This window comes from Patagioenas fasciata, chromosome 19 (genome assembly GCF_037038585.1).
Source record: "Patagioenas fasciata isolate bPatFas1 chromosome 19, bPatFas1.hap1, whole genome shotgun sequence".
Classification (NCBI taxonomy): Eukaryota; Metazoa; Chordata; class Aves; order Columbiformes; family Columbidae; genus Patagioenas; species Patagioenas fasciata.
In genome coordinates this window covers 3,973,731-3,999,612 of record NC_092538.1, presented here as the reverse complement: position 1 = coordinate 3,999,612, position 25,882 = coordinate 3,973,731, and the positions used below count along the sequence as shown (strand labels likewise).

Below are 25,882 nucleotides of genomic sequence, written 5' to 3'. Positions count from 1 at the left end.
TTTGAGACAAATCTTTAACAACCATCGGTGATTAAGCTCTTGGTTTGAGTTTCTCATTTAAACAGGGAGCTCCAGCAGCAGGACAACTCCTGCGGTGGCTCTGTCAGTGCACACTTGGAAAGAGCATCGCTGCAATTAAATTGTCAGGAATGCTTCATGCGTGTCCAGGTTTTTCCCTGGGATATAGATCGCCTTGGGTCTTGTCTTCTGTATCTGAACAAGATATCTGTGCGCAAGTCTCCCATTGAAGCACTGCCTGTTCTCCCTGCTGAGCTCCAAAGAGCTTTTCCTGGCCGAGGGATTTCTGACTCTAATCCAGTTCTGTTACCAAGTCCTGCCTTTTTTTCAACAAGTTAGTTTGAAAATGTGAAGCAGAATGGTAGACGCTAATATCTGCAGACTTGCAGGAGTGTTGATCTATGTCCAAGCTCTTCTACTAGTCCCAGCTTTTGGAACCAACTAAATCACTGCTGTGAACTAAACCGCCTCAGCCAGCCGAAGGATTTCTGTTATTTTGTGCCTGAGGTGAATCTTGATCAGGAAATTATCATCTGGAACCAGAACCTGGTAGCGTAATGGCCTGAATAGGGCAAGAGAGGCTTTGAAATTCTCTTGACGACTGTGTTCTCCTTGTGAGGGGCGCTGATCCTCCCTCTGGCTCTGAAGGTAATTTCTCTGTGTTTCCATTTCCATATAGATAAGAAAACTTCAATTCTGATTATGCATATGTATATATACGTGTGTAAATGTTAAAACATTTCAAACGAGACTTCAAACTCTACGTGGTTCGGCTGTTTTCTCCCATCCTTTCCATCCAGTACAAAGCGGGAAGAAATCTTGATGTTCTCTGGCCGTTCCCATGACGATGTAAGTGCAGCTGGGCTTAAATCATTCTAGATACAGATGTTCATCTAATCTATCTTTAAATATCTTTAATAATGAGGAACTGTGCCCATCCTGGACAGCCTGTTTTGGTCCTGCCATCCTGGGCTGTGGGAAAATGTGCACGATTCTCGCACACCCACCTGTCACAGTTATTTAAGTGAAAACTTCGTGGTCTGTTGAACACGTTAATTTTAGTGAGAATTATTCAAATAATTTTACGTACACAGGAGCTTTTTTAGAGATCGGGTATGTTCGATTACAGATAAAATACGCTCTAGTTACAGTCAGTGGGATTTGCATTATTTAGTCTAATAAATAGAAAACTTGGTAAAAATAGTGTAAAAACTGCTGCAGGGAGAAAACAGAGAATCCCAGGTCGCAGGTTCCACCGAAGCTGCAAAGGAAAATTGGTGGCTGTTAGTCTGGTAATTACCCTTATCGTTAATGAGTCCTCCCGCTAATAGTCTGTATTTGCAGCAATCAGCAGGACAACACTAAAAACTTCAGCAGTTTTCCATAATTTCTAGCATTACGTATGACATTTCGCCCTATTCTAGTTTCTCGTAAAATAGCCCTAAAAGCTTCTCTGCTCTCCGTCCTCACGAGAGGTCACACGGAGCCGATATCCACAGAGTAACACACGGCACGAGTTGGGCCATTTACCCCATTGGTGTTGCTTTTTTCCCTGAGTCAGAATTTTCTTGTTGGCTTCAAATCGTGGGCTGAAGCGAGGCCAGAAACACGAGGTATTTGGGTGGTGCTTTGCATAATAAGAGCTGTACTTTTCAAATACATCTATTTTAATTTTCTCTTTATGCTTCCCTTGTTTTTCAGTATTGCCTCAGTATTATTTATTTCACAGAATCCCAGAATGTCAGGGGTTGGAAGGGCCCTGGAAAGCTCATCCAGTGCAATCCCCCATGGAGCAGGAACACCCAGCTGAGGTTCCACAGGAAGGTGTCCAGGCGGGTTTGAATGTCTGCAGAGAAGGAGACTCCACAACCTCCCTGGGCAGCCTGGGCCAGGCTCTGCCACCCTCACCAGGAACAAGTTTCTTCTCATATTTAAGTGGAACCTTTTGTGTTTCAGTTTGAACCCACTGCCCCTTGTCCTATCATTGGTTGTCACTGAGAAGAGCCTGGCTCCATCCTCCTGACACTGCCCGTTTCCATATTGATCCCCATGAATGAGTCCCCCCTCAGTCTCCTCTCCTCCAGCTCCAGAGCCCCAGCTCCCTCAGCCTTTCCTCACACGGGAGATGCTCCACTCCCTTCAGCATCTTGGTGGCTGCGCTGGACTCTCTGCAGCAGTTCCCTGTCCTTCTGGAGCTGAGGGGCCACAACTGGACACAATATTCCAGGTGTGGTCTCCCCAGGGCAGAGCAGAGGGGCAGGAGAACCTCTCTGACCTACTGACCACCCCCTTCTAACCCACCCCAGATACCATTGGCCTTCCTGGCCACAAGGGCCCAGTGCTGGCTCAAGGTCGCCCTGCTGTCCCCAGGTCCCTTCCCCCTACACTGCTCTCTAATAGGTCATTCCCCAGCTTATACTGGAATTATTTCTTCTGGAGGAGAGCATTGTGTTTTTCCTACAGGAATATGTCTTTCAATCTGAGCTTTCCATACTCTGTAAGTGGAGCAGCAGGGTGACATAGACAAATAAGGACACAACTAAAAAATTTAGCTTTTCCAGAAGTCTTTGCAATATTATTTCCTCCTGTTCTCTCCCCCAGTGTTAAGGCTCAGGACTCGTGTTTCTCTGAAGTGCCTTTCAGGTATTTTTCCCTCTTTTTAATGAAAGAAGGATCCTGGTTTGGATCGGCAGGGTTGACGTTCACCTTCATCTGGGCTGACATGTAGCAAAATGCTTTTCCAACACGGCTGCTGGGTGCTGTATAACCCAAGGCTGCATATCACGTTATATTGTTATTTCACCAAAGGTTTTCTCTATCCTAAAAAAACTCCTGTCTCCTTATGAAATTTACTGCCAGTTTAAGGGGAGAATAATATGTTTGCTATAACTGTACTCAGTCTAGGAATAATTTTGCTGTAGAGATTAAATTTTTATATCACCTCGAAGAAAACCAACTCATTGCCTGCCCCAGGGGATCCCGTGTCTGGCCGTTTCAGCAGGAATGGCTCAGATCGTAGCAGATCTAAGTGGTGTCTTTTTTTCCCCTCCTATTCCTGCAATATAAGAGCAATACACGCCTTTTGTCCCAAAGTTCAGATGCTGTGGGAGATTCTGGAAAAAAAAATCCTCTTTTCATTTCTAAGGTACCTGTTGGGTGAATGTGGCTTAAGGATGAGTGGAGCTCAGAGCTGTTCCGAGCTCTGATCGACGCTGAACATCTCATCGTGATGAGGCCTGTTACCATCTCATGAGCAGCAAAATGCACTGAGGAGTGAATTCACTCCAAAGATCAAGCTTTTTTGTGGGGAATTAGTGCTGTTTATCTGTGTAGATAGGCTGGACCAGGCATCAGGAGAGATTTTTGGCAGCGGCTCAGCACGGGTGCTTTGGTGCCTGCAATGAGAAGGGGTTTGGGCTGTGACATGGGAATGGTTTTGACTCTTTTTAGCCCAGTTCTTCAAGGAACTAAGCTGATGGGATCATGTTCTTGCTTTTTCTTGCTCGTTGTGTCTCCACCTGTAACTTCTGGCCCTTTTGTGCCAATTTCAAGCAGGATTGGCAAAGGGCTGGAGGTTTTCTAAGACTGAAGATGCTGCAAGCAAGAAGCCACAGCAGAAGGTTGGGCTGGAAGCTGGCCGTGGACGAGTGTGGGTGGGAGTAATGGGCTGCAGAGATGCGGTCCCCTCTCTGCTCCTGCGTCACCAGAGCCACTTAGTCATTCATTTGTAGTGTTACGCTGTTTGAACATGATATGAGAGGTTTATATGTCCTTTGAGGCCCAAATAGTATTTCCACGCACAAAGTGAACGAAGGTTCACGTACCACCTCCAGAAGCCTGCTGTCTGTATCTCTGGGCTCCACGTGGGCCAGGGTCCCACTGCAGTGACGGTGGCCTGAGCAGGGACTGGGAAAGGCGATTCCGAGATCAGGTGAGCCCTCACTTAGGCTTGGGAAGCGTCTGAGTGTGTCTGTGGACCCAAACGTGGGTTGATGCAAAGCCCAGAGCTCCCTGCCCAGAAGGAGCTTTCCATGGGTTCCAGGGACTGCACAGGCTGGGAGGAATTGCTGAAGTTATAGAAAAGGTGTCTCAAGCTCATAGAAACGTCCCTTATGGGACGAGTATGCTCCACTCCCTTCAGCATCTTGGTGGCTGCGCTGGACTCTCTCCAGCAGTTCCCTGTCCTTCTGGAACTGAGGGGCCACAACTGGACACAATATTCCAGGTGTGGTCTCCCCAGGGCAGAGCAGAGGGGCAGGAGAACCTCTCTGACCTATTTTCTTAAATATCATTTTAATTCTTCTGGAATGTGGGTGTGAAATGAAACTGGTATCTGTTCTCTTTGTAAGCTGCACCTTGTCCCTCCGGCCATTTGGGTTATGAAGATCACCAGAGATCTGTGGGGCAGAACGTTTCACCTTTCCCAGCTTTCTTGACTTACTCCTCTGGCTGAGCCTCGAGATGGAAAAAGGCAGCTTGGATTTCTCATCCATCCTCACATCACGGGCAGCTGCTCCTCGCGGTTGATTTGTTATTATTGTCCTCAGATAAAATCTAATCAGGCCCAGCGCAGTCAGAGGGATCCGTCAGCTCTCAGGAGCTCCTGAGCAGGGAAGCCTGGTCAGAGGGAATAATAATAACAATAATTTCTACTCGAGGACTTCAAGCTGTGATTTACAATCATAGGTGATTTTTTTACTGCTTCACGTGACTACTTTTTGAGGAAAAAAGTGTTTAAATCTGTGTCTTGTAGATGGGGATGGTGTTTTGTCCAGGGCAATGGAAATCTGTGGTGGGTTTGAGAGCTGGACCTCAAGGTTATTGTCCCTTCAAAAGAGTTAGTGGTGACAACAGTCTGGTCTCACTGGGAGTCAGGCCTCTGCCATTAAAACAAAGGGGAATATATGTCTTTGTTAGACAAATAAATGAGCAAAAAACCAAAGAAAATCGTCCTTTTTTTTTTTTTTTTTTTTGTTTCTGACAAAGAGTGTGAATCTCTGCTAATGAAAAATGTTAAAATTCCAGGTGTCCTGAGCAATAAATAACAGCGTGAGCAGGCTCTCAGCTTCCCGCAGCCACCACCAGACCATCGATACAGCTGTTTTCGTGCGGCTCGTTTTGAACTTCGCCTGCTTCCTTCAGCTATGCAGATATAAATAAAAAATTCTGCTTGATAAAAGTCTGGGAATGCTGTGCTTGGAAAGATAAGAAAGCTTTGAGGGGAAATTGTTTTTAAATCCATACCATTTGTATGCTGTTCGCTGCTCATACTGAGCAAAAATTCAGTCAGCTGGCAGTTAACCAACCCTATTTTATTCTTATTCTGTGTTCAACCTATCCTTCTCCTGGGGATGTCTAACCTTATATGTAATTACCTCTCTGAGAGTGGGAGGGAGGCCTAAATAACCTTCCTAACAACTAAATAAGTGCACGGATCCCCGGGCCGGGTTATCGGCTGGGTGCTGGTGGCAGAGCGATGTGGAACAGCGTGCTGAGCCGTGAAGAATTTCAAAGCTCGAGTCATTTTCATTGCAGTGCTGGGCCAAAGAACTAGAATTTGAAATGTTTTCAGGAAACCAAACCATAAACCCCTGGATTTTTAGGTTGTTTTCGTTTCTTTGATAGCCTGGAAATAACAGTGAGGAGTTTTAACAGTGTTTTTCTTCTCTCTCGAGGTCTGTCCAAGTCGCTGGGTCTCATTGAGGGCTATGGTGGCCGTGGTAAAGGGGGCCTTCCTGCCACCCTGTCCCCTGAGGAGGAGGAGAAAGCGAAGGGACCCCATGAGAAATACGGCTACAACTCCTACCTCAGTGAGAAAATTTCCCTGGATCGTTCCATCCCAGATTATCGCCCAACCAAGTAAGTAGCAATTGCCCCGTGGAGGAGCGTGTGTGTGTTTTGGTATCATCTGAGAGCAGGAGTGATGGCTGTTTTCATGTTCTTGTGTGATACTGTTCACTCTTCCCTCCTTAATCCTTTACAGGGCTGTGCTCCGTAATGAATAACTGATGTAGTGTGGCTGAAACTGAGATAGTTCATACAGATTTATCGGGAGAAAAAGTGAATTTCTCCCCACTCTTCTCTCTCTCTTTTGATTTCCTAAGGCAGTATGTAATTTTGGGCGATAGCTCTGCGATCAGAAGCTCACATCTGCTTTTGTCAGCAAAGGGCTGTTTGCTGGCCTTTGGGATTTATTACCCTGGAATGTGGGCAGAGACTGTCCCGTTCTCCTCCCCGTCAGTTCGGGACCCCCGGGGCTCCCCCAGCACCATCCTCGTCCTGCGACTACTCGGGCACCTCCCGTCCATCTTTAGGCAGCCCATACAAGGGACAGAAGCGCTTTAACCCTTTGCCACTGAAGACAAGAGATAAGGCTTAAAATATCAATTAGAGTAAGAGCTCCTGAGCAGTGACACCCCTGTGCATCCCTTTTGAAGGGAGCCCGGTGGATCCCGTAGCAATATTTGTCCAGAATGACCTTTTGAGATGATGGTGTTTGCCTGCTGAGCACCATAGAAAAGACTTTAAATGAGATGCTAAATCATTTTGTTAAGAGTGTGAGACGTGGTTAGTAGATCGAGAGAGGTTCTCCTGCCCCTCTACTCTGCCCTAGGGAGACCACACCTGGAATATTGTGTCCAGTTGTGGCCCCTCAGTTCCAGAAGGACAGGGAACTGCTGGAGAGAGTCCAGCGCAGCCACCAAGATGCTGGAGGGAGTGGAGCATCTGCCGTGTGAGGAAAGGCTGAGGGAGCTGGGGCTCTGGAGCTGGAGAAGAGGAGACTGAGGGGGGACTCATTCATGGGGATCAATATGGAAAGGGGCAGTGTCAGGAGGATGGAGCCAGGCTCTTCTGGGTGACAACCAGTGACAGGACAAGGGGCAATGGGTGCAAAGTGGAACACAGGAGGTTCCACTTAAATTTGAGAAGAAACTTCTTCCTGGTGAGGGTGGCAGAGCCTGGCCCAGGCTGCCCAGGGAGGTTGTGGAGTCTCCTTCTCTGCAGACATTCAAACCCGCCTGGACCCCTTCCTGTGGAACCTCAGCTGGGTGTTCCTGCTCCATGGGGGGATTGCACTGGATGAGCTTTCCAGGGCCCTTCCAACCCCTGACATTCTGGGATTCTGTGTGATTCAGTGCTGTAAGTTTATCTTTACAAGAGATAGGGGTAGCAGAGTGTTCCTCAAAATAGCAAAGTGTTGTTTTGTCCAGACCTGGAGTGAAATCCCTGATAAAAAAGAAAATGAGCCGAGAGATTTAGATTCTGACAGATACGTGGCCAATACCTGTGTCATTAGGACAGTGACAAAGCCATTGCTTGGCATCTGCAAACCATTGAAAATATGCAGCAAGGGGATGCAGCTCCATGTCTCCAGCGTCCTGGCAAATTGTTAAGGATGGGAGAGCAGGGAGAGCTTTTGTTCCTTCACTTCTCTGCATGCCGCATGAATTTCAAGCAGCCACTCGGAGTTTCCAAAGCTGTCAACCACTGACAACAGAAATATTTGGATGAGTTTTCAAAGGAAAGGAGGCCCAGCTTTCAGTTCCGCTCTTACGGTTTGTCTGGACAAAATGAATCGCAGGTACAAATGGCACCTTTGGCTGTAGGATATGCAAATCCTACTACAATGACAAATCCCCCGAGTCAGACCTTCTCTCGCAGTTACTTGAGCTTCTTATTTTCATTTCTCATCCAGAACTCTGACTTCTAGCAGAGCCAGCGTTACTTTGGGAGAATTAATTTGAGATCTTGGGGGAAGAAAAGGATTAATTCTGACAGTTTTGGGTTTGCATTGTGCTCTTCGTCGGTGCCACTATCAGTCATTTCATTGGAGGGTGGTGGAGAGGACAGAGCAGGCAGAGCAATTTATTGAAATATGCATCATTTTGGAGCTGGGTTAATAATTCGCAGAGAATCTGTGGGTGCTGACTGCAACCGCATAACTTAGTGTTTTTTATCTAATAAGTTCAGGAGTGTGCTTTGGTTATTGCTTTTTTTTTTCAGGATCAGTTGGCTTGGTATTCTAATATAGGTTGGTCTGGTGATGAAATAGGCTCGAGTTTGCTGGAGGATTTGAAAAGTTTGGGCTTTTTTCTACTCCCGACTTCAAGATCCATTCGCTATTTTGTGCGTGCAGTTTTATGGCTGATTTTATGAAGGGTTTAATACAAACCATTTAAGTCAAGTGTCCTGGTCTCTGATTAAAATAGATTCAAGTCAAAGGAAATTAGCCTAAATGGCTTTGAAATTGCAGCATTAGTGGGGAAAAACTGTTGAAAACCCTCCAGCTGATAAGCATTACAAAGCGTGTATCAGTTTTAACTGCAATAGCGAAGCGCGTTTGGTTCAGCTAAAAGCTGCGATGCCGATGGACTGTTCCTAGTAGCGGCTGCTGTGTGTTCTTTCCTTCTAATTTTCTCTTTTTTGAAAGAAAAAGATTAATGTGGCCAAGTGTCACTGCGCTATGCTGGATCTCACCTCTTAGTTCGTTTTCTGCCCCTGTTTTGTGACTGTGGCTGAAGTGAAGGGCAGTTTAGGGGACATTGGGCACCTTGCTGGATTTCGACTCCCTGCACTTCATGTTCAGCATCTCTGAGGGTTCAGAGGTTTGGGTGTTGCTGCTCAGAGGGATTTGCAAGCAGGTGTGGGCAGTGAGGAGCATCACGAGTCCGGGACAGAGCCAAGTGTCTCTGCAGAGAGTCCCGGGGCGTTTGGATGCAGGTGGAAGGTGAGGGCTTTCCTGGGGCAGCGCACCTTACTTATTTTGATTTCACAGAATCCCAGAATGTCAGGGGTTGGAAGGGACCTGGAAAGCTCATCCAGTGCAATCCCCCATGGAGCAGGAACACCCAGCTGAGGTTCCACAGGAAGGGGTCCAGGCGGGTTTGAATGTCTGCAGAGAAGGAGACTCCACAACCTCCCTGGGCAGCCTGGGCCAGGCTCTGCCACCCTCACCAGGAACAAGTTTCTTCTCATATTTAAATGGAACCTCCTGTGTTCCACTTTGCACCCATTACCGCTTGTCCTGTCACTGGTTGTCACCCAGAAGAGCCTGGCTCCATCCTCCTGACACTGCCCCTTTCCATATTGATCCCCATGAATGAGTCCCCCCTCAGTCTCCTCTTGTCCAGCTCCAGAGCCCCAGCTCCCTCAGCCTTTCATTTGAGGGGTTGTGGTGTCTCTTCTTAGTAGTTTGGTTCATCATTTTGCTTGTAAAATGCAATTTAATAGATTTTTCTTTTTTTTCCAAAGCTGAGGCTGCTCACCTGGCGGGAAGGTTGAACATCACTGCTGCTGTTCACCACTTAAACAGTATCGGGCTTTACGCGAGAGCGATTCCTGAAAAGATGCTGCCGATCATACAGATACGTGGAATATGTGTGTGGTTCTGATACCATACAGAGCTGTGCCCATGAGACCTTAGTCTTGAGCTTATTGCTACTGATTTTTCTGATCCCGGCCTTCTGCTCAGTTTGAAAGGTTGTGTTGGGTGTGCATTGCATTTTTAGAGTGAATCAGAGAACATTTTGGATGGCCGAGAAAGCTACTCCTTTAGCAAGAATAAGGTCGCACTAGTATTTTGGTGCAAGGGACTTTATTTCAAGTCACGCTGCAGGATAGTGTGTAATAAGATAGGCGTAGGCAACACACTTGTATCTTGCTTGAGTAGGTTTTGGTACTTTAAGATGAGATTCCTGTGTGCTCTGGAAAACAATTACTGCTTCTAGATTGGAAGTAGCCGAGGTGCTGCTGGCAGACTGCGGGACGGCTGCACCAACCTCAAAAAATGAGCCGGAGAGATTGTTTTTCTTCAGTTTTCTGCAAAAAACTGTGAAGGACGAGGCTGATCTGCAAGTTTTGTTGCTGATCAATTCACAGCATTTTCTACTTGCTGATGAAGGATGGGGGCGGTTTAAGATGACATGTTGTTTTCTTGATTAATAGTGAAGCGTATTTACATGGGATCCTAGGGGCTGCTAGCGTTCCCTGCTTTGATACAAGATTTTATTCACCTCTGTCTTGTTCTGTGATGTGTGATTTAATGGGAACCCCTCCTACCTGTAGCAGGAAAATAAAAATTGCTGTGTTAGATCAGCCTGCCTGTCCATCTTATCCACTATCTCATCTCCAATAGTGGAATTTACCAGATGCTTCAGGTTGAATAAATCATATTAAGGCAAACTATGAAATAATCTGCCCATCTGGTACCTTGTCTTCCCTATTCTCCCTTTTCAATCCTATCTTATATAAATGTGGAGTTCTCATTATCTCTTTAAAAGTCGGTTCATTTCTGGAATCCTGCTAAGCTCTGATTCGGTGGTATTTTATGGCATTATGGGATTAAGGAGTAGATTTAAGAAAAATAATACCCACGATTGTTAGGACTATTGAATCATTGGGTGAAGATGACACATTCCTGCTGCTGCAGATCTCTCGGCAGCTGTTCCCGTGCGGGAAAGCTTCAAGGTATTAAAGCCAAGAGGAACGATGGTGTAAGCGATACGCAACTTCCACAGGCTGGTTTTCGGAGGTTTTGAGGGTTTTTTAGCAGAGAGATCTGACCCTTTCCTCCTGCCTGTGGGTCGGGCAAAACTCAGAAAATTGTTGACGTTGTGTAGGGCGAGCTCGATCTGCTTTTGGTTTTTAGCAGCGTGCACCTGGTAATAGGTTTAAATTTGGTAGCTGGACCAGTGTCCTGGGTACCATCCCCTGCAAACCATCGCTAAGGATTAAACAGCCGCCTATCACTGACTTCATTTTAATGTTTCCCAGTGATGTGTTTGGGGGCTGAGTCAGACTCGTTAACACTCGAGTGTCTCAAGTGACCGAATCACCCGTTTATTTCTGTAGCCACCTTCCTTGGGAACCTGGGAGCAGTTGGGCTTTTTAGCACCATCTGGCTTCAGCTGGTTTTATTAGCAGAGACCAGTTAAAACTCTGTGATATACTGGAAAAGACAAAGGATTTTAGAGAAGACTTTGGGTTGTTCTTTGACAACTTATCTTAGAAGACCTAAATCCATTATTGATTGATTTCTCTCTCGTGCTGGCCCCGAGACGTCCTGGTCCTGCGCTGGATCTGCTCTCAGGGGCTTCCCCGGGGACTCCAAAACTGTGACAACGTTTTGAGCCATGAACCTCAACCTGTGCCCTGTGCTTTGCTCCGATGCGGCTCAGGAAACTCTCTGGAGGTTTCATGTGCTATTGTATTTATTTCTTGTGCAGAAGAGCCAATCTCTTCCACTGTGACAATAACTAAAAACACCTGGTTTTGCGGATGGCTTTGTCTCAGTGTTCTCTTGTACCAAGATAACGAAATGAGATAATTTCTCAGCCCATATTGTGACTTGGGCATGGACTGCCCTGGATGGCGCTTCATATATCTGGCATCACATTTGTCTTGTGGCTCATTTCTTCCCCAAAACAGAAGACACACAACCTCCGTCAAACTTTGCTTGAAGCAATATGGGTTTTTTTGCCTCTCCCCTTACCCAATGCGCATGTTCTCTTTGGTAGACATGGCCAAGATCTACATATATTATTGCGGCAGGTGAGAAAGCTCTTTATTGGTGGTTTCCTTAAATTTTTAGGAGCTGGCACGTTCTGGAGTCTCACATTTGTGATATTCTGCCAGTTACTCAGTCACATCCTGCCCTGGGGTGAAATGAGTCCGAGGAGAAGGACAGCGCTGGAGATGACAAAAACAAACTACTTGAATTATACCGGTGATATTTGCTGGGAAATAGAGTTTCCTGACTGTTTATTTGCAGTCATTGCTGTTTATTGCGAACAAAGGAGGTCAAAAGAGCTCTTTCTCTCTCGCATGCACAAGATGTGATTTTACCTTTTGCAAAGAGGCTTTTGTTTTATTTTGGCAGTCCCACATACAGACAATGCAGAAGAAAAGAGAGGCGGGATGTAGTGGTTTTTCTTCGTCGAATAACTGAAGGAAGAACTAATAAGGAATCAAGACAGTGTGAGAAAGGAAAGAAAAAATGACAGTGTTTCAGATGTGAAATTCTCTTTGAATAGTGTGTGGGAATGTATTAAAAGACGCTTTCATCTCTACGAAAAAGTCAGAACCAGTTGTATATCTTCTCTCCTACTTGCTAGTTGTGATCTCCTCCATTGTTCTGTGAAAAACACTCTTGCCCTTGTTAAACAGAAGAGTAATATTTTCCCAATACTTGGAAAGATGCCACCTGAAAATCTTCTGGGAGAACAAGCAGAGAAATGAAGCCGCGAGTATCAGTGCCAAGCTCTGGTGTGAAGGAAATGTGTTGTAGAACAGGGCTCACCAAAAGTGGCTCCGTTCGGCAGCTCAGAGACAGTTTGCTGGGTATTTTCTGTCCGTATGTCCCATCCTGCCCAGTCTGTCCTGTCCCTATGTGGCTTTTTTTATTCTGCCAGCCTTCACGTGGTCCTGATGCTCTCCAGGGTGTAGGAAACAATTGTTTTGGAAATATGACAGGCCCAGGCAGGATGTCTCAGCAAAGCATGTTTTAATAACGATTTTGCAAGACCGGGTGTTCTGCGTAAAGGCAGGCACGCATAATAAGGCAAAAAAGCACCTGCATATATCTCCCAAAATCCGGGCTGCAATTTCCCTCCCCTGTTCCCCATTGGTTGGTACTTCAGGGTTTACAGAGTATCCTGATGCACACAATACCCTTCCCCTTATCGATCTGTTTAAGATATGGATTCCTGGTACTTTGGCTACACTTCCCCCTAAATTATCTTATCAATACAGGTATCGGTATGCATACAGGTGTCAGTATATATTCTGGGAAGAGACTGTGTTTTACATTAAGGATTCATAGTCCGATGTCTCTCGGTCCTTCCCCCCTGCTGGGGTCAGGCACCAGGTCCTCAGTTATGTAAAAACAACAGTTCTTCCTTAAATGTTCCTTACAAGGGGAACGCATGAGGTTGTCCTGGATCTGTCCCCTCTCTGCTCCGGAGATCCTGGGGGTAGGAAGACACTTGCAGACCCACCTTCAGATCTGAAACAGTTTGGTTTTTCTTTCTCTGGCATCCCCAAAGCCACCACCCGCCTCCCCGGGGACGCCGCTGCAGCATGGGGGGACTTTTCAGACGATATGCACGAGAGGAAGAAGCTGCTTTATTGCCACATTGCTCTTCCAGTACTAATGCAACCCAGCGTTCTGTTGAATAAACACCGGTATGGATCTTTATTCCTCAATGCGTACCAATATGTGTGTATGGAGATATTGTTATTGGACTGCCAGTAATTCTTTTGCTTGAAAACTGGGCAAGTAGGGTCTCTAAAAACATGTATTTGTGGATTTTTTCTGGCTGCTGTGACCCATAGTGCACGAGGTGCCATGTTACCCGTCGCCCCCCAGACTACTTCATGTAAAGAGATTTTAGACCTGTACAGTATTGCCATGAACCATATGTTGACCTAAAGAAGATGGGAAGAGCAACAGTAACTCCAAAGTCTCAGAAAATGTTTAACATTCAAGCTTCTTTTCACATGGACCAAAAGCCATGCCATAGCCAAATACAAAGCCTCTTGTCCTGAACAACTGTGACCACTTTAGAATGATCCAGTTCATTGCATGCTGAAGCAACATTGTTGGTCAAGAATCCAGTTTCTGGCATAGCACTATTTGTAGTTACTTTTGCTTTCTCTGAGAGACTGCAAATAATAAGATGTAGACATTAACACCTCATGAATACATTTAACTTTCCATTTAGCTATAGCTTTATTCAGCATGACTGTAGATAAGGGGAGCAGCAAACAATCATTGGAGCTTAAAGAACATTTTTAAAATAAGTACCAAGGCCTCATATTTGTTCTGAAACTTTGTTTTATTTTCAGGGAATACTGTTTAATTGTCTTGATGCACCTCGTGCACTACGAAAAATCACCCGAGAACTGAAAAGTTTTAAGGTTTTATTTTTTATTTATGCTCTGGACTTAGATAGGGACACAGGACAGCTTTATTGTTTTTTCCTTTTAAATTAAAGGTGTTTGGTGTGTATTTTGACATCTGTGTGTGCTCTGTCTGGAGTCAGAAGAGCGTCAGAAGGTTTCGGTGCTTAGAAGTCACAATATCTTCTTTAAAATCAGTGGTAAGAAAGCGCTTTTGGGAAAGTAACTCTAGAGTGTGTTTAGTGACAGGGTCCTCTTACTGTCGTCGTGCTGCGTGGTGTAATATTGAAATGGTGTGGCCGTGGATTTATAGTAATTGTACCCATTTCTTTTTATGCAATACGTTCCACTAATTGCCAATTTTCCCTTCCTGACTACAAAATTATCCCCTGTTCTTGTAAGTTTGGAACATGATGCTTTAGGGAAGACTTATATCTGTGAAGTGGGCTATAAAACATTTACTGATGTAAATGTAAGTATTAAGTGCACATGTTGACAGAGAATGGGATTAGTATAATTCAACAACTTGCTTTTGTGCTCTCCTGAACTCCAGCGATGGAAAATACCTGCATTATTATAAATACTTCTGACTAAACTATACATCTGAAAGTAAACGAACCAAATTAAGCTTTGGATACGCTGCTTTTAAATTGGCATCCAAAGAAATCAAAGCTGCTGTGTTTGTGCTCCCAATCTGCCTCTATGTTTTGCAGGGAGCTCTTGATTGCCACAGGAGCTTCTCAACAGGCTGGATGTTCAGGATCAAACACTGACAGCATTGGGCCTGAGGTTATTGATGGAGTTTTCCAGCGCCCGGGGCTCTGGGCTGTGTTGTTGCCTCGGGCTGTCGCTCTGACTGTGGGCAGGGGGACGGTGACCCGGATGGGAGCGTGTGCTGCCCACCCTGCTGGTGCCAAAGGGTGGGCAAGCACAGCACGCGAACCCTTGGAAATATTTCAAGAGTTCATTATTGAATTTTCCTTTTCTGTTTTTTCTCCCCTCCCCTCCCCTCCCCTCCCCTCCCCTCCCCTCCCCTCCCCTCCCCTCCCCTCCCCTCCCCTCCCCTCCCCTCCCCTGTTTTTTCTCCCCTCCCCTCCCCTCCCCTCCCCTCCCCTCCCCTCCCCTCCCCTGTTTTTTCTCCCCTCCCCTCCCCTCCCCTCCCCTCCCCTCCCCTCCCCTCCCCTCCCCTGTTTTTTCTCCCCTCCCCTCCCTTTTCCCCTCTTTTCCCCTCTTTTCCCCCTTTTCTCCCCATCCCCCCATTCCCCCTTTTCCCCCTTTTCCTCTCTTCTCCTCTCTCCTTTCTCTCTCTCTTCTCTTCCTAAATTGTGGTTGTTCAGTAAATCCCAGACGAGGGTCTCCTAATGACTCTTGCACTCCATATATGTGAAATAGCTCCCATGTGCAGGTAGAAATGGGTAAGTGGATGTGACGCTCGGAATTGCTCTGGCTTTTATGTCCCATGGAGCTGTCTGAACCCAATAACTTTATTACAAGAGCCCCTCACAAAAATAAATCCTGCTCTACACCTTCTGTTTTTACAGCTTAGTAGATCATTTCTTGTTAGAACTTCCTGAGTAAATAACCTGCACTCAGAAGTGCTCGTACATCCCTCAATATTTTAATTGTAATGCGTATTTTAGACACCCTAATTATGAAATATAAAGCATAACATTCTGAAAAATGCTTAATGGAAATAAGGCAGGTGCTTTAACGAACAAATTTTATGGAGAAATGTGGAGAGTTGTGGAGCTTTAATGATCAGAAAGAGTTCATGAGAATCTGGTGGGGTGAATCTGTGAACACTGAGAGAGCATTAGCTCTTTTAAGACACTTGGGTAATAGAAAATGGTTCGGTTTTCCATTTGCTTCATAAACACAATTGATTTAATATTGATAATCTCTTTTGCAAGAAGACACGTGCAACTGAATCAGCAAAATACAAACTAAAATAAGCAATCGATGAATGTAGCGTGATGAGGAAGTGGCAATCTGAATAGCAGCCTGAACACTTGCTTTCTTTTGAGCTTGTTCATAATCTTTACAAAAGCCACATGAAGATCAATTCATTTCCTGGCGATGCTTAATGTTTGTGAGGGGAACATGAAGGAAGCTTGTTTGAAATCAATAATTGTAGCTTGTGGAATTTCTTGTCACCAGTTCAGGAGGATACGCAAGGTTTTATTCTTTCCTACGTTAGATTTAAAGACAAAAAGCAGGGCATATATATAAGACGAGCTGCAATGGGGTCTGTGTGACCGGATTAAGGAAATTTGAGCAAGCTCGAACCTGCCTGTGTGTGTTCACACCAGAAGATTGTAACGTGATTTGTAACGCATTATATTTCAACCACGGCGCTTTGTAGCCCGATCACGAGTAAATCATTCAATGCAATCAGTGCACCATTGATCTGTAAGAATTCACCTCCCAGGTTTTCAGCGGCATTAATAACCAGTGGATGTTGGTTTTCCGTGGGGAAGCGGAGCGTGTGCGGGGCCAGGAGGGGATCTGTGAACAGCTGTGAGTTGCAAGAAGAGGAAAAAGCAGATATTGGATTTATATTAATGTGTTAAACTTGGCTGTGCAGGTTGGGGAAGATTTGGTGTGTTAGCTCTTGTGAGAAGCGGGTGTAAGTCAGATGGTGTTTGTGAGGATGAGAGGGAAGAACGCTCCTGAGTTTCCCTGCTGTGTGGTGTTCAGGTGTAGGCCTATTGGGAAGGTGTAACCATGTCTCACTGTACATATTTCCATACAAATTACAAAATTATGGAATAGCTTGGATTGGAGGGCCCTTCCCAGCTCCCCCAGTTCCCCCCCTGCCATGAGCAGGGACATCTTCACCAGCTCAGGTTGCTCAGAGCCCCGTCCAGCCTGGCCTGGGATGTCTCCAGGGATGGTTCATCCACCACCTCTCTGGGAACCTGGGCCAGGCTCTCACTCCCGGCACTTCCAGCCGCTCAGGACTCTGTCAGTGAACACGTGAGGCACAAATCACCTGTTAATAATGAATGGCAAAACGAAATACACCAAAGATTGTACGACAACAGAATTTTCTTGAAACCATCCTTGCAAGAAATTGGAAGCAGTCTTTTGATGGCTAAATATAAGGGGACATTAGGACAAAACATGCTTTTATTAAGTAATATCTTTAGTTTAAAGACTACTCTCAGCAACAATAGATTAATAATTAACTTTTTTTTTTTTACTTTCAAGAGTTACACCCTTTTGAAAATTCTATTTGCCATCTCTACTGGTCAGAAGCGGGTTCTTCAACTAAAGGCTCCCATGGTTTTCTCTGTATCATTTTTCTTGCTGGGAAAGCTCATTTTTTTGAGTCTAACTCGGATCAGGTTTGTCATGGCCACCGCTGCCTAAAAAGGCCTAAAAATGCATCTAATGAGGCAGCCAGTACATGCACCTGAAGTTGCAGTAATATTATATATACATCTGCCTGCTCTGGGGGCGTTGGGGTGAGAGAGGAGCTGACTTCAAATATGTCAGGCTTTGGATTTCCTGTCAGTGTCTCTGGTGGGGTAGCAAATAAACCTATAGCCTAAAATCGTGTTCTCTGGGTTTAAGTAATAGGAAAGGACATTCTGGAGGGTCTGTGCTGGGTAGCAGTGTCTTGACATTTGGATCTCTGCAGATAAAGGCAGTGAATAGGCAAAGCAAAAAGGTCTGATACAGCTCACAGGGCATCTCTGGCTCATCACTCATAATCACAGTCCAGGTCTTCTTATTCTTAACCCTGTAGCAATTCAGCTCTTGTTCGACTGGCTCTATTGGGTCGGCACGTGACCGGTGTTACTGTTTTGCACTGGGATAAACTGGATGACGTCTCTTCTCTGCACTTGGGCTCTGAGTCGGTCTGTTTTGTCTCCCAGTTTTGCCCAAGGTGGACAATGTTAACAGTACAAAAGTCGAATGGGAGCAAATTTAACCCCAGACAACAGCGGTGGCGTGAATCTGCATCTGTGGAATAAAGGGAAACTGCTGGCATAACGAGGTGAATGTTTGACCTTTTGCATTTATTGCACCAGAAAATAATTGTTGTGTGGAAAACTGGAGTACGGACAGCATGGGACGTCATTGCATTTGAACTCTTTCACTAAATACCTGTGGGGTCCTCAGGTTTATTAAACTCTCCGTGCTTAATTGTCCCATACCATTAAGGAGGCACCAATATTTGTAATGAGTTAATTGTATTAACCAGTGCAGGGCTTTGCCAGCCAGGGCTGAGCGACACCCTTCAGCTGAGCCTGATCTAATTCTGACAGGGGTTAAATAAACTTACACAGTGATTTCTGTACATAACAGAAAAGGTTTGAAAACCTCTTAATCTTCCCAGCTCATAAACCTGTCAGCAGAGTGGGTTTGTTATTACAAAAAAAGCAGAGCTATCTCTAAAAATCCGTTGTGCCTTTTAGGTTCATCATTTTGATACCAAAGGCCTCATTCCACCCTGTGTTCCAGGCAGGACAGGTGTTGGCCACTTTTCTTATTCATTGCCCCAAGGATATGCTGGGGATGTCAAAATCTGGAGTTCCCGTGAGATCTGTTCTATAAGATGCTCCTACCGTAAGGCCACACACCAAGGATTTCATTTGAAATTTGGCAGGTAAGGCTCACAGCAGTGATGGTTTTATACCAACCTGCCTGGGCAGAGCTGTGAACTTGTCGGTTGAGTTGGTTGGTGTCATTGTCACCCCGAAGCCACCGCTCTGGGGGCTCTGATGGGTGGGTACGGGCTGACTTCGCTGGATAAACCTTCTGAACCTTCAATGTAGGCCTGCCCGGGATCATGGGAGAAAAAAGGCATTTCTACCTGCCCGAAAATCGCTGCATCAGTCTGTTTTACCGACAGAAATGTACTTATGGACAGCAAGGTGGAATTAATTGTCCTTTGGCAGCATCAGCATCTCTTCAGTGACCTCGATGGGATCTTTCACTTAGGTTGTAGCTATCTCTTAATTAACCACATCTAGTAGTGCATCTACATGATCGACTATGTGAGCAACAGACACATACGCTGTTAATTTACAACTTTATGTTACTGCCTTTCATCCTGTGATCTCTGAGCAGGTAACTGGTGAGGATCTGGTTGCCCTGGTGCAGCAGGGTCAGTGTTCCTCCTTGACATTATTCAGTGTACACTCTGTTTGGAGGGACTGTTTTAAAACAAACAGGCAAAAATTACATTGTTTTAATATATCTTTTAAAATATTATTATTTTTATTATTATATCTTAAATTTTCTTCCCTTCTGATGCACTTTGCCTGGGATGACAGAAGGACCAACAGATTGGCAGAGCCATTGCAGCAGGACCTGTGGGTTTTGTTCCTGACCTCCTGTCCCCTTGGGCTTGACCACTTCATTTCTGCATTCCCTCATTTGGAGCAATTATTATGTTAAGTTTGAACAACTTCGTGTAGTCCTTAAGTCATTGATGCTTTAGTTAAGGGGAGAGCAGCCTTTTGCTCCACCAGAAGAGCCCTGGTGCTCTTGCTCTGTAATGGGGTGACATTGTTGGTACATCGTATTTGGGGAGAGCTCTGGAAGTGCGGTTTTGGGAACTCAAAGCTTCCCAGGCACTGAGAGATGTGTTGATAATTATTTCAGTTGCAAGATGTTTGCTTCAGTTTGACTTTGTTAGAGCTCAGTGAAACAGTAATCTATGTGATAGTAATTTTGGGGAGAATTCCACTTGATGTGCAGAAATTCGAACCAAGTTGTCTCTTACGCACCCTTAACTTTAATGGTGCAGTTTTATATATCACTGTAAGAAAGGCATTTAAAAATGTATGAGCTTATTAAGTTGAACTCTCTCTGCTGCTGAGCCACATTTTATAGGAAAATCTACAAAATCCTGTAAAAGCTGTGCCAGCACAGTTGAGCACTTTCATGACGCTAACAGTGTTTCTGAGGGCAGTGAGTAACAAGAATCGTTTATTCTACTAATCAAAAGGATATTTGCCTATTTAAATATTCAAACCCTCAAGCCTTCTACAAGAATGAAATGTCAGGAAGGGATAAGCTCCTGATAAGCACGTTAGCTGGATTTATTTTATGTGATGGCCAGCAAAGCAGTGATTAATAACTATACTTCAGGAGCTGGTTTGGGGAACTACTGGGTGCTCAGACTTAAAAAATGTGTGTGTAACAGGAAACGTAACCACTCTAATGTGTAGGAGAGGAGGAAATCTTTGAAAACTCATCATCAGGATCTTCTTTTATGAACAAGTGTGGTCTTCATAATCAGAAGCACCAAAATCAAGTCTTTTTCTACCCTGTCTGCTTCCCTTGGCACGTGGGATCTGGGTTCCACTGTCCATTTTGTGCCACTGTACAACTGGCACAGATTTTCATGCCTGTTTCTGTCTGCCCCGTTCACAAGTGTTTATTATGGCTGATCACACAAAAAAGATGGAGGGGGTCTAGGAGGACCCCCATTAGTAGCTATAGGGGTAGACTCAGAGGATGTGGGGCTCTCTGTGGGCCATGGGTGTTCACCCTTCTCCACAGCAGTTGCAGCTCTTGGCCTTTCCAAAGAGCACATAGAAGGGCTGTCACCTTCATGTGGCATGGGAGAATTGTCTCAAACAGCCCCAAAGGGCATTTCTGCAAAGATGAGGAATGGCGTAGTGTCAAAGCTAATGACGATGGAGCTGTTAAATAGATACGCTGGTCGTCAATCAGCCCGAGCACCGGTCATGGCAGTGCCGAGGGTTCTGCTCCAACAGCCTCTGCCATGTGTGGCCATTGGGGTGTTCCCCAGCGTAAGAGGATAACACGGTGCTGTGTGCTTCCAAAAATTACCTTGTGTGATGCTGCCTAACCCTTACCTGTGCCCAGCTGGTAGTCAGACCAATTAAATTTCTCCCATGGCTGTTAAAAAGCAGCCTACTGGTTTTTTGTTGACTTTATTTGAGAAGGACCTTAAAGCAAGGGTGGGCAAGTGATGGGAGGCTGAGGGGAACGTATCTTTCCTCTTATTATATTGTAAGACCCCACACAGATACAGCCGCACTGCCTTTGGTTTTCCCTCTGTCTTTGTTGTTCTTCAGGTTATGGGTCAGATCCGTGTTTAAAAATCGAACCGCAGCCTGGGGGGAGGTGGTTGTGCTGTCCTAAGCTCTGGCTTAGGCCTGTGGCCTTGCCCACGACCCCTGTGTGCTGCTTCTTCCCTTGTGCCATAGGGTGCGTTTGAGACCTTCCTTTCACGAGCAGCTTTTGTTTTTCATTGACGTTTCTTGAACTTTCTGTTTGGCTTCACTCGCTGCTGTGTTGGCATCATGGAGGGTGAGGAGCCGTGTTGAGCGCAGGGTTGGGACCGGCCTTTGGTTTGTGCTGATGGGGCTGGGGTGGAGATCAGCCTGGGGCATCGTTCGCAAACCGCAGGCTGAACGGCCACATCCGCGAGCAGAACCTTTGCTTGTGCTCCAAACTGTGCCCCTCGTGGCGAAATGTTGTGTCTATGGGGTGCCATACAATGCAAAACTGTGTCTTGGGACAGATGGTGAGGCTGTCTGACCCGAGTGTTTCCAGGCACGGGGGTGTGAGGTTGGCTTTTTCTGTACGTTCCTTAAAACTGTGATTTAAAAATATTGTCTGTGTTCGGAGTCTGCAGCAGCAGGTGCTTTTCCCCTAGTGGTGGTGTTCTGATGTCTCTCTAGCACCTGATACTCCTCCCAGTTCTTCTCCCTCTGGATCTTCTCACAAAACCTCTGCGTGTTGTTGCTTCCCCAGCAACAGGCTCCAGGCTGTGAGTTGGGAATGATTTATTACAAATACATCATTAGGAAAATCAAGTAACTGATGGATCTTTTTCAGATAGCCTGGGTTTTTTTATTTAGATCCAAGTATTACCTTTCAAACTGGCACATATTTGAAAACCAGGGCACATCCGACCAAAGCAGGCTTGTCAAATTTACGGAGTTCTGCCTCCTGGCTGGAGCTGGGGACAGCTATACTTTCTACTTAATGGTATTTAATCTCAAATTAAAACTTCCACAGGCATATTTATGTTGAAATTGGAGAAAGGGAGCAATACAAAAGGCACAAGTTAGGAAAAAAGGGACGGTCTCCAACATCGGAGGTTCTGTGCAGAATAGATGTGTGTGCTGGCGGGAGTGGATGCTTGAGCGAGGATTATCATGGAAGATAATTCCTAGAGCCAGTGATCAGTGTCATCTTTGATCCAGCATCTGGGATGAGTGATTACGGGCTCTCTCAGTACGAGCAGTATTTGATTTCTGCTTTGTGATGTGGGGAGGAAAGCAAGCTGCTTTTCCAGTGCGAGATAGTGGTCCTGTTGTCTGTGCTTATGGACTCTGAAAAAATATAACACTATGTTGTCTCTTTCATTAGTGGTTTTTTTGGGGGGTGTGTTTTGAGTTTGGCTCTCAGTTGTCAGACACTGGACAGTTTGATTCTAGATGGTTTATGGAAATGGCTCCATGCCCCAGGAAACAGTCGATACGTATTAATTGAGTGATAGAGTGAATCGTGTTAAATCACTGAGCACAAAGAAGTGGTTTTCCAATGCTACTTGCCGTTTTGTGGCCTCTCTGCTCCAGGAGTGCTTGCTGTGGTTCCAGGTTATTTTTCTGCCCTGGGATCATGAAGCAGTAAATGATACGATATCCCTTTTCTGTTACCCAGACAGCCAGTAAACATCCTAATCTCCCTGCACTGAAGAGCAGATTTACAGCTGTGTGCTGAGCATAAAACAAATGACGGCAGGGTTGAAAGGCAGAGTCTGCAGCAGACAAACCTACCTAGTAGGGAAACTTCGTATTTTTTGTTGTTGTTTTGAAATTGCCTGACTTGATTAATGCTGCCTGATATATGACAAGCTGTTCAGCATAAACTCAGCCATATTTCCCCTTCCTCCGTCTCCCCTTCTCATCCTTCATTTGTTTCTGAATGGCTTCTCACATAAAGACGTAACTGCAAAGAATTCACCGTGAAAAATGTCCTACGTAAATATATTTTATTTCACAGAATCCCAGAATGTGAGGGGTTGGAAGGGACCTGGAAAGCTCATCCAGTGCAATCCCCCCATGGAGCAGGAACACCCAGCTGAGGTTCCACAGGAAGGTGTCCAGGCGGGTTTGAATGTCTGCAGAGAAGGAGACTCCACAACCTCCCTGGGCAGCCTGGGCCAGGCTCTGCCACCCTCACCAGGAAGAAGTTTCTTCTCATATTTAAATGGAACCTTTTGTGTTCCAGTTTGCACCCATTGCCCCTTGTCCTGTCACTGGTTGTCACTGAGAAGAGCCTGGCTCCATCCTCCTGACACTGCCCCTTTCCATATTGATCCCCATGAATGAGTCCCCCCTCAGTCTCCTCTTCTCCAGCTCCAGAGCCCCAGCTCCCTCAGCCTTTCCTCACACGGGAGATGCTCCACTCCCTTCAGCATCTTGGTGGCTGCGCTGGACTCTCTCCAGCAGTTCCCTGTCCTTCTGGAACTGAGGGGCCACAACTGGACACAATATTCCAGGTGTGGTCTCCCCAGGACAGAGCAGAGGGGCAGGAGAACCTCTCTGACCTACTGACCACCCCCTTCTAACCCACCCCAGATACCATTGGCCTTCCTGGCCACAAGGGCCCAGTGCTGGCTCATGGTCACCCTGCTGTCCCCAGGACCCCCAGGTCCCTTTCATGCGTTCCATTTCATGCATTTCCTTACACATTCTCTGGGTTGCAAATTGGTGTTGGACTGTGGAAGGTGCCAGCGTCCCTGTCCGCAGTGCTGTGGCTCTGCACCCACCAGTGTCCCGGTTCCTTCACGGGTCAGGGCAGGTCAGGACACCGGGGCCTGGTCCATGGACGCTCCAGGTGCAGGTTTGTGCTGTGTCTGGTGTCTGTGGTTGGTCTGTTTCTGAAGTGAAAAAGATGCGTCTGAACCTCGGATCAAGAATGGAGTCAACCACTTTTCTCCTCTATGGAAGGACAAGCGACACTTATCAATGAGAGCTCAGTGAGATCCCTAAATTAAGCCCAACACCATAAATTATGTTTACCCCAGCCTCTCAAAACTTTTTTTTGTAAGCGTGATTTAATGGGGCTTAGTTGAGTATGATTTAATGGGACATAAAATGCGTCTTACTTTGATAATCTGTTGGTCTAAACGAGAGGCAAAACTGTAAGTGATCTGTTTCTTCTTGATATTGATTCCTGAAATTTCGACATAAATCCTGCAGGCAGGTGCCAGCCCGTGCGAGCAGGATTTAGTGGGGAAAAAGCCGTTGTGTAAACTGCACCTAAGGAGTTTACTGGTGGTGGCAAGTGAGTGGCGTTCTGTGCTTTCACCAGTCGAGTGCTTCTCGTTTAGCAAAGAGCAGATTGGGGGGGATCAGCTGCATTCTGCTTCCATTTTCTCTTACAGTTATTTCCAGATATTGGTGGCTCTGTCGTGGTCCCCGTGCAGATGTGTCCCTGGTGCGGGGTGGGGAGAACTTCCTGAAACGGCTCTTTGGGAATGATGGAGAACTGGAAGTGAGGAACTTAAAATATAAAATAAGTTTCTGGTCTTTAACCCTGTGGGTAACTAATCACCAACACCAACAGGAATGAACTGTGGTGGTCTCTTCATCGTGTTTCATTTAAACTTACAAGTTTTCAGTGTTCCTTTGGTAATCCGAGTCGCTGGACCCAGACTTGCTTGTGGGCAGAGCAGATATGGTCTGAGCTGAGCATTAGGAATAAAACCTGAAATTCTCCTCATAGAAGACATGAGGAGCTGCAAAGGTTTTCCAGCCTACATAAGAAATGGATTTGCTTTGGTGTTAATTCAAGTTCTAGAAAAGCTTGGCAGAAATCTCAGCACAACATGTTTATTCCTAGCGCTTCTTGTTTTCCTTGTGCTGCTGAGCCTTCAGCTCCCCTGAGAACCTTCCTGAATATCACATTTATCTCATTAGTTGCTGATCCCCAAGGACAGCAGCCCACGGCCTGAGCTGAGGACCACAGCTGTGCTAGAATCCAGTTCTGCCCTGTGCGTCCCCCTTGAATAATTGGTAAGATGTGAATCCTGGATTTAGAAGGATTTTGGCCTGGGATCTGCATTTTGAATGTACTGTGCAGCAAGCAGACAAATTCTGTCTTGCCCGAGGGCACTGGTTGTGGGCAGAGGGATGAGATGTGACCCAGCTGGGGTTCGACAGCCCGGGCACCGCTTGGGACTGGCTTTCTGTGCCGTTCCTATGGGTTGTGCTCGCAGTGCTGGAGGAGGCACAGATATCACATCATCTGTCTTCCCGCCTTACCCAGAGGAACGCTTAGAAGAAACAAAACCAAACCACCAAAAACCAAAACCCCACCACAAAGTTCTTCCTGGAAAGGGCTGTGGGGCATTGGAACAGGCTGCCCAGTGCAACGGTGGAGTCACCATCCCTGGAGAGGTTTAAAAGATGTTTCTTAGGGACATGGGGTAGTGCTAGAGTTGGGTTATAGTTGAACTCGATGATCCTGAAGGACTTTTCCAACTGAAATGATTCTGTAATTCTATGATTCTATCCTTCCCATCCCACATACTCATTATTCCTGCTGTTTCTAACAAGTTCTCTGCTGGCCTTTCTAATTACGTTCAAGCTCAAGCCTGGTTTTTCATTTCATTTTATTTTTCCTTTTCCCCCCTCTGGCCCCAGCAGAGCCCAGAAGCACTAGGTGTTCTCCTGCACACACGTAGGAATATTTGTTGCCGTGTCAGCCTGTCAGTAATAAAGCTCTGCGGTGGAGTCGGATGGCTGTGATCAGAGAGCATCACACGGCCCATGTGAGGAACACTGACAAACTTGAGGTTAATTTGCTTTTCGATTGCTGCCTTCCCTGCTGGTGTGGTTGCAGCCAAAGCCACCGGAGAGCGCGGTGTTCATGCACAGCCTTTGCCTCCCTCCTCCTGCCTTCGGAGAATTGCAGCTTTGTGCATATGAACAATGTGGGTATTTGGCTGCCCACTGGGCCC

At 46.0% G+C, this 25,882-nt stretch overlaps 1 protein-coding gene across 6 annotated transcripts in view; it reads left to right on the top strand.

Moving 5' to 3' along the window:
* The window catches only part of GALNT17 (polypeptide N-acetylgalactosaminyltransferase 17), a 272,817-nt gene that overhangs the window by 108,313 nt on the left and 138,622 nt on the right, over positions 1-25,882 (top strand). For all 6 annotated transcript variants that reach the window (XM_071816838.1, XM_071816835.1, XM_071816834.1 and 3 more), the window contains one exon: positions 5,694-5,877. In XM_071816838.1, coding sequence (XP_071672939.1) covers positions 5,694-5,877 — 184 coding nt within the window. The remainder of the gene's footprint in view (positions 1-5,693; positions 5,878-25,882) is intronic.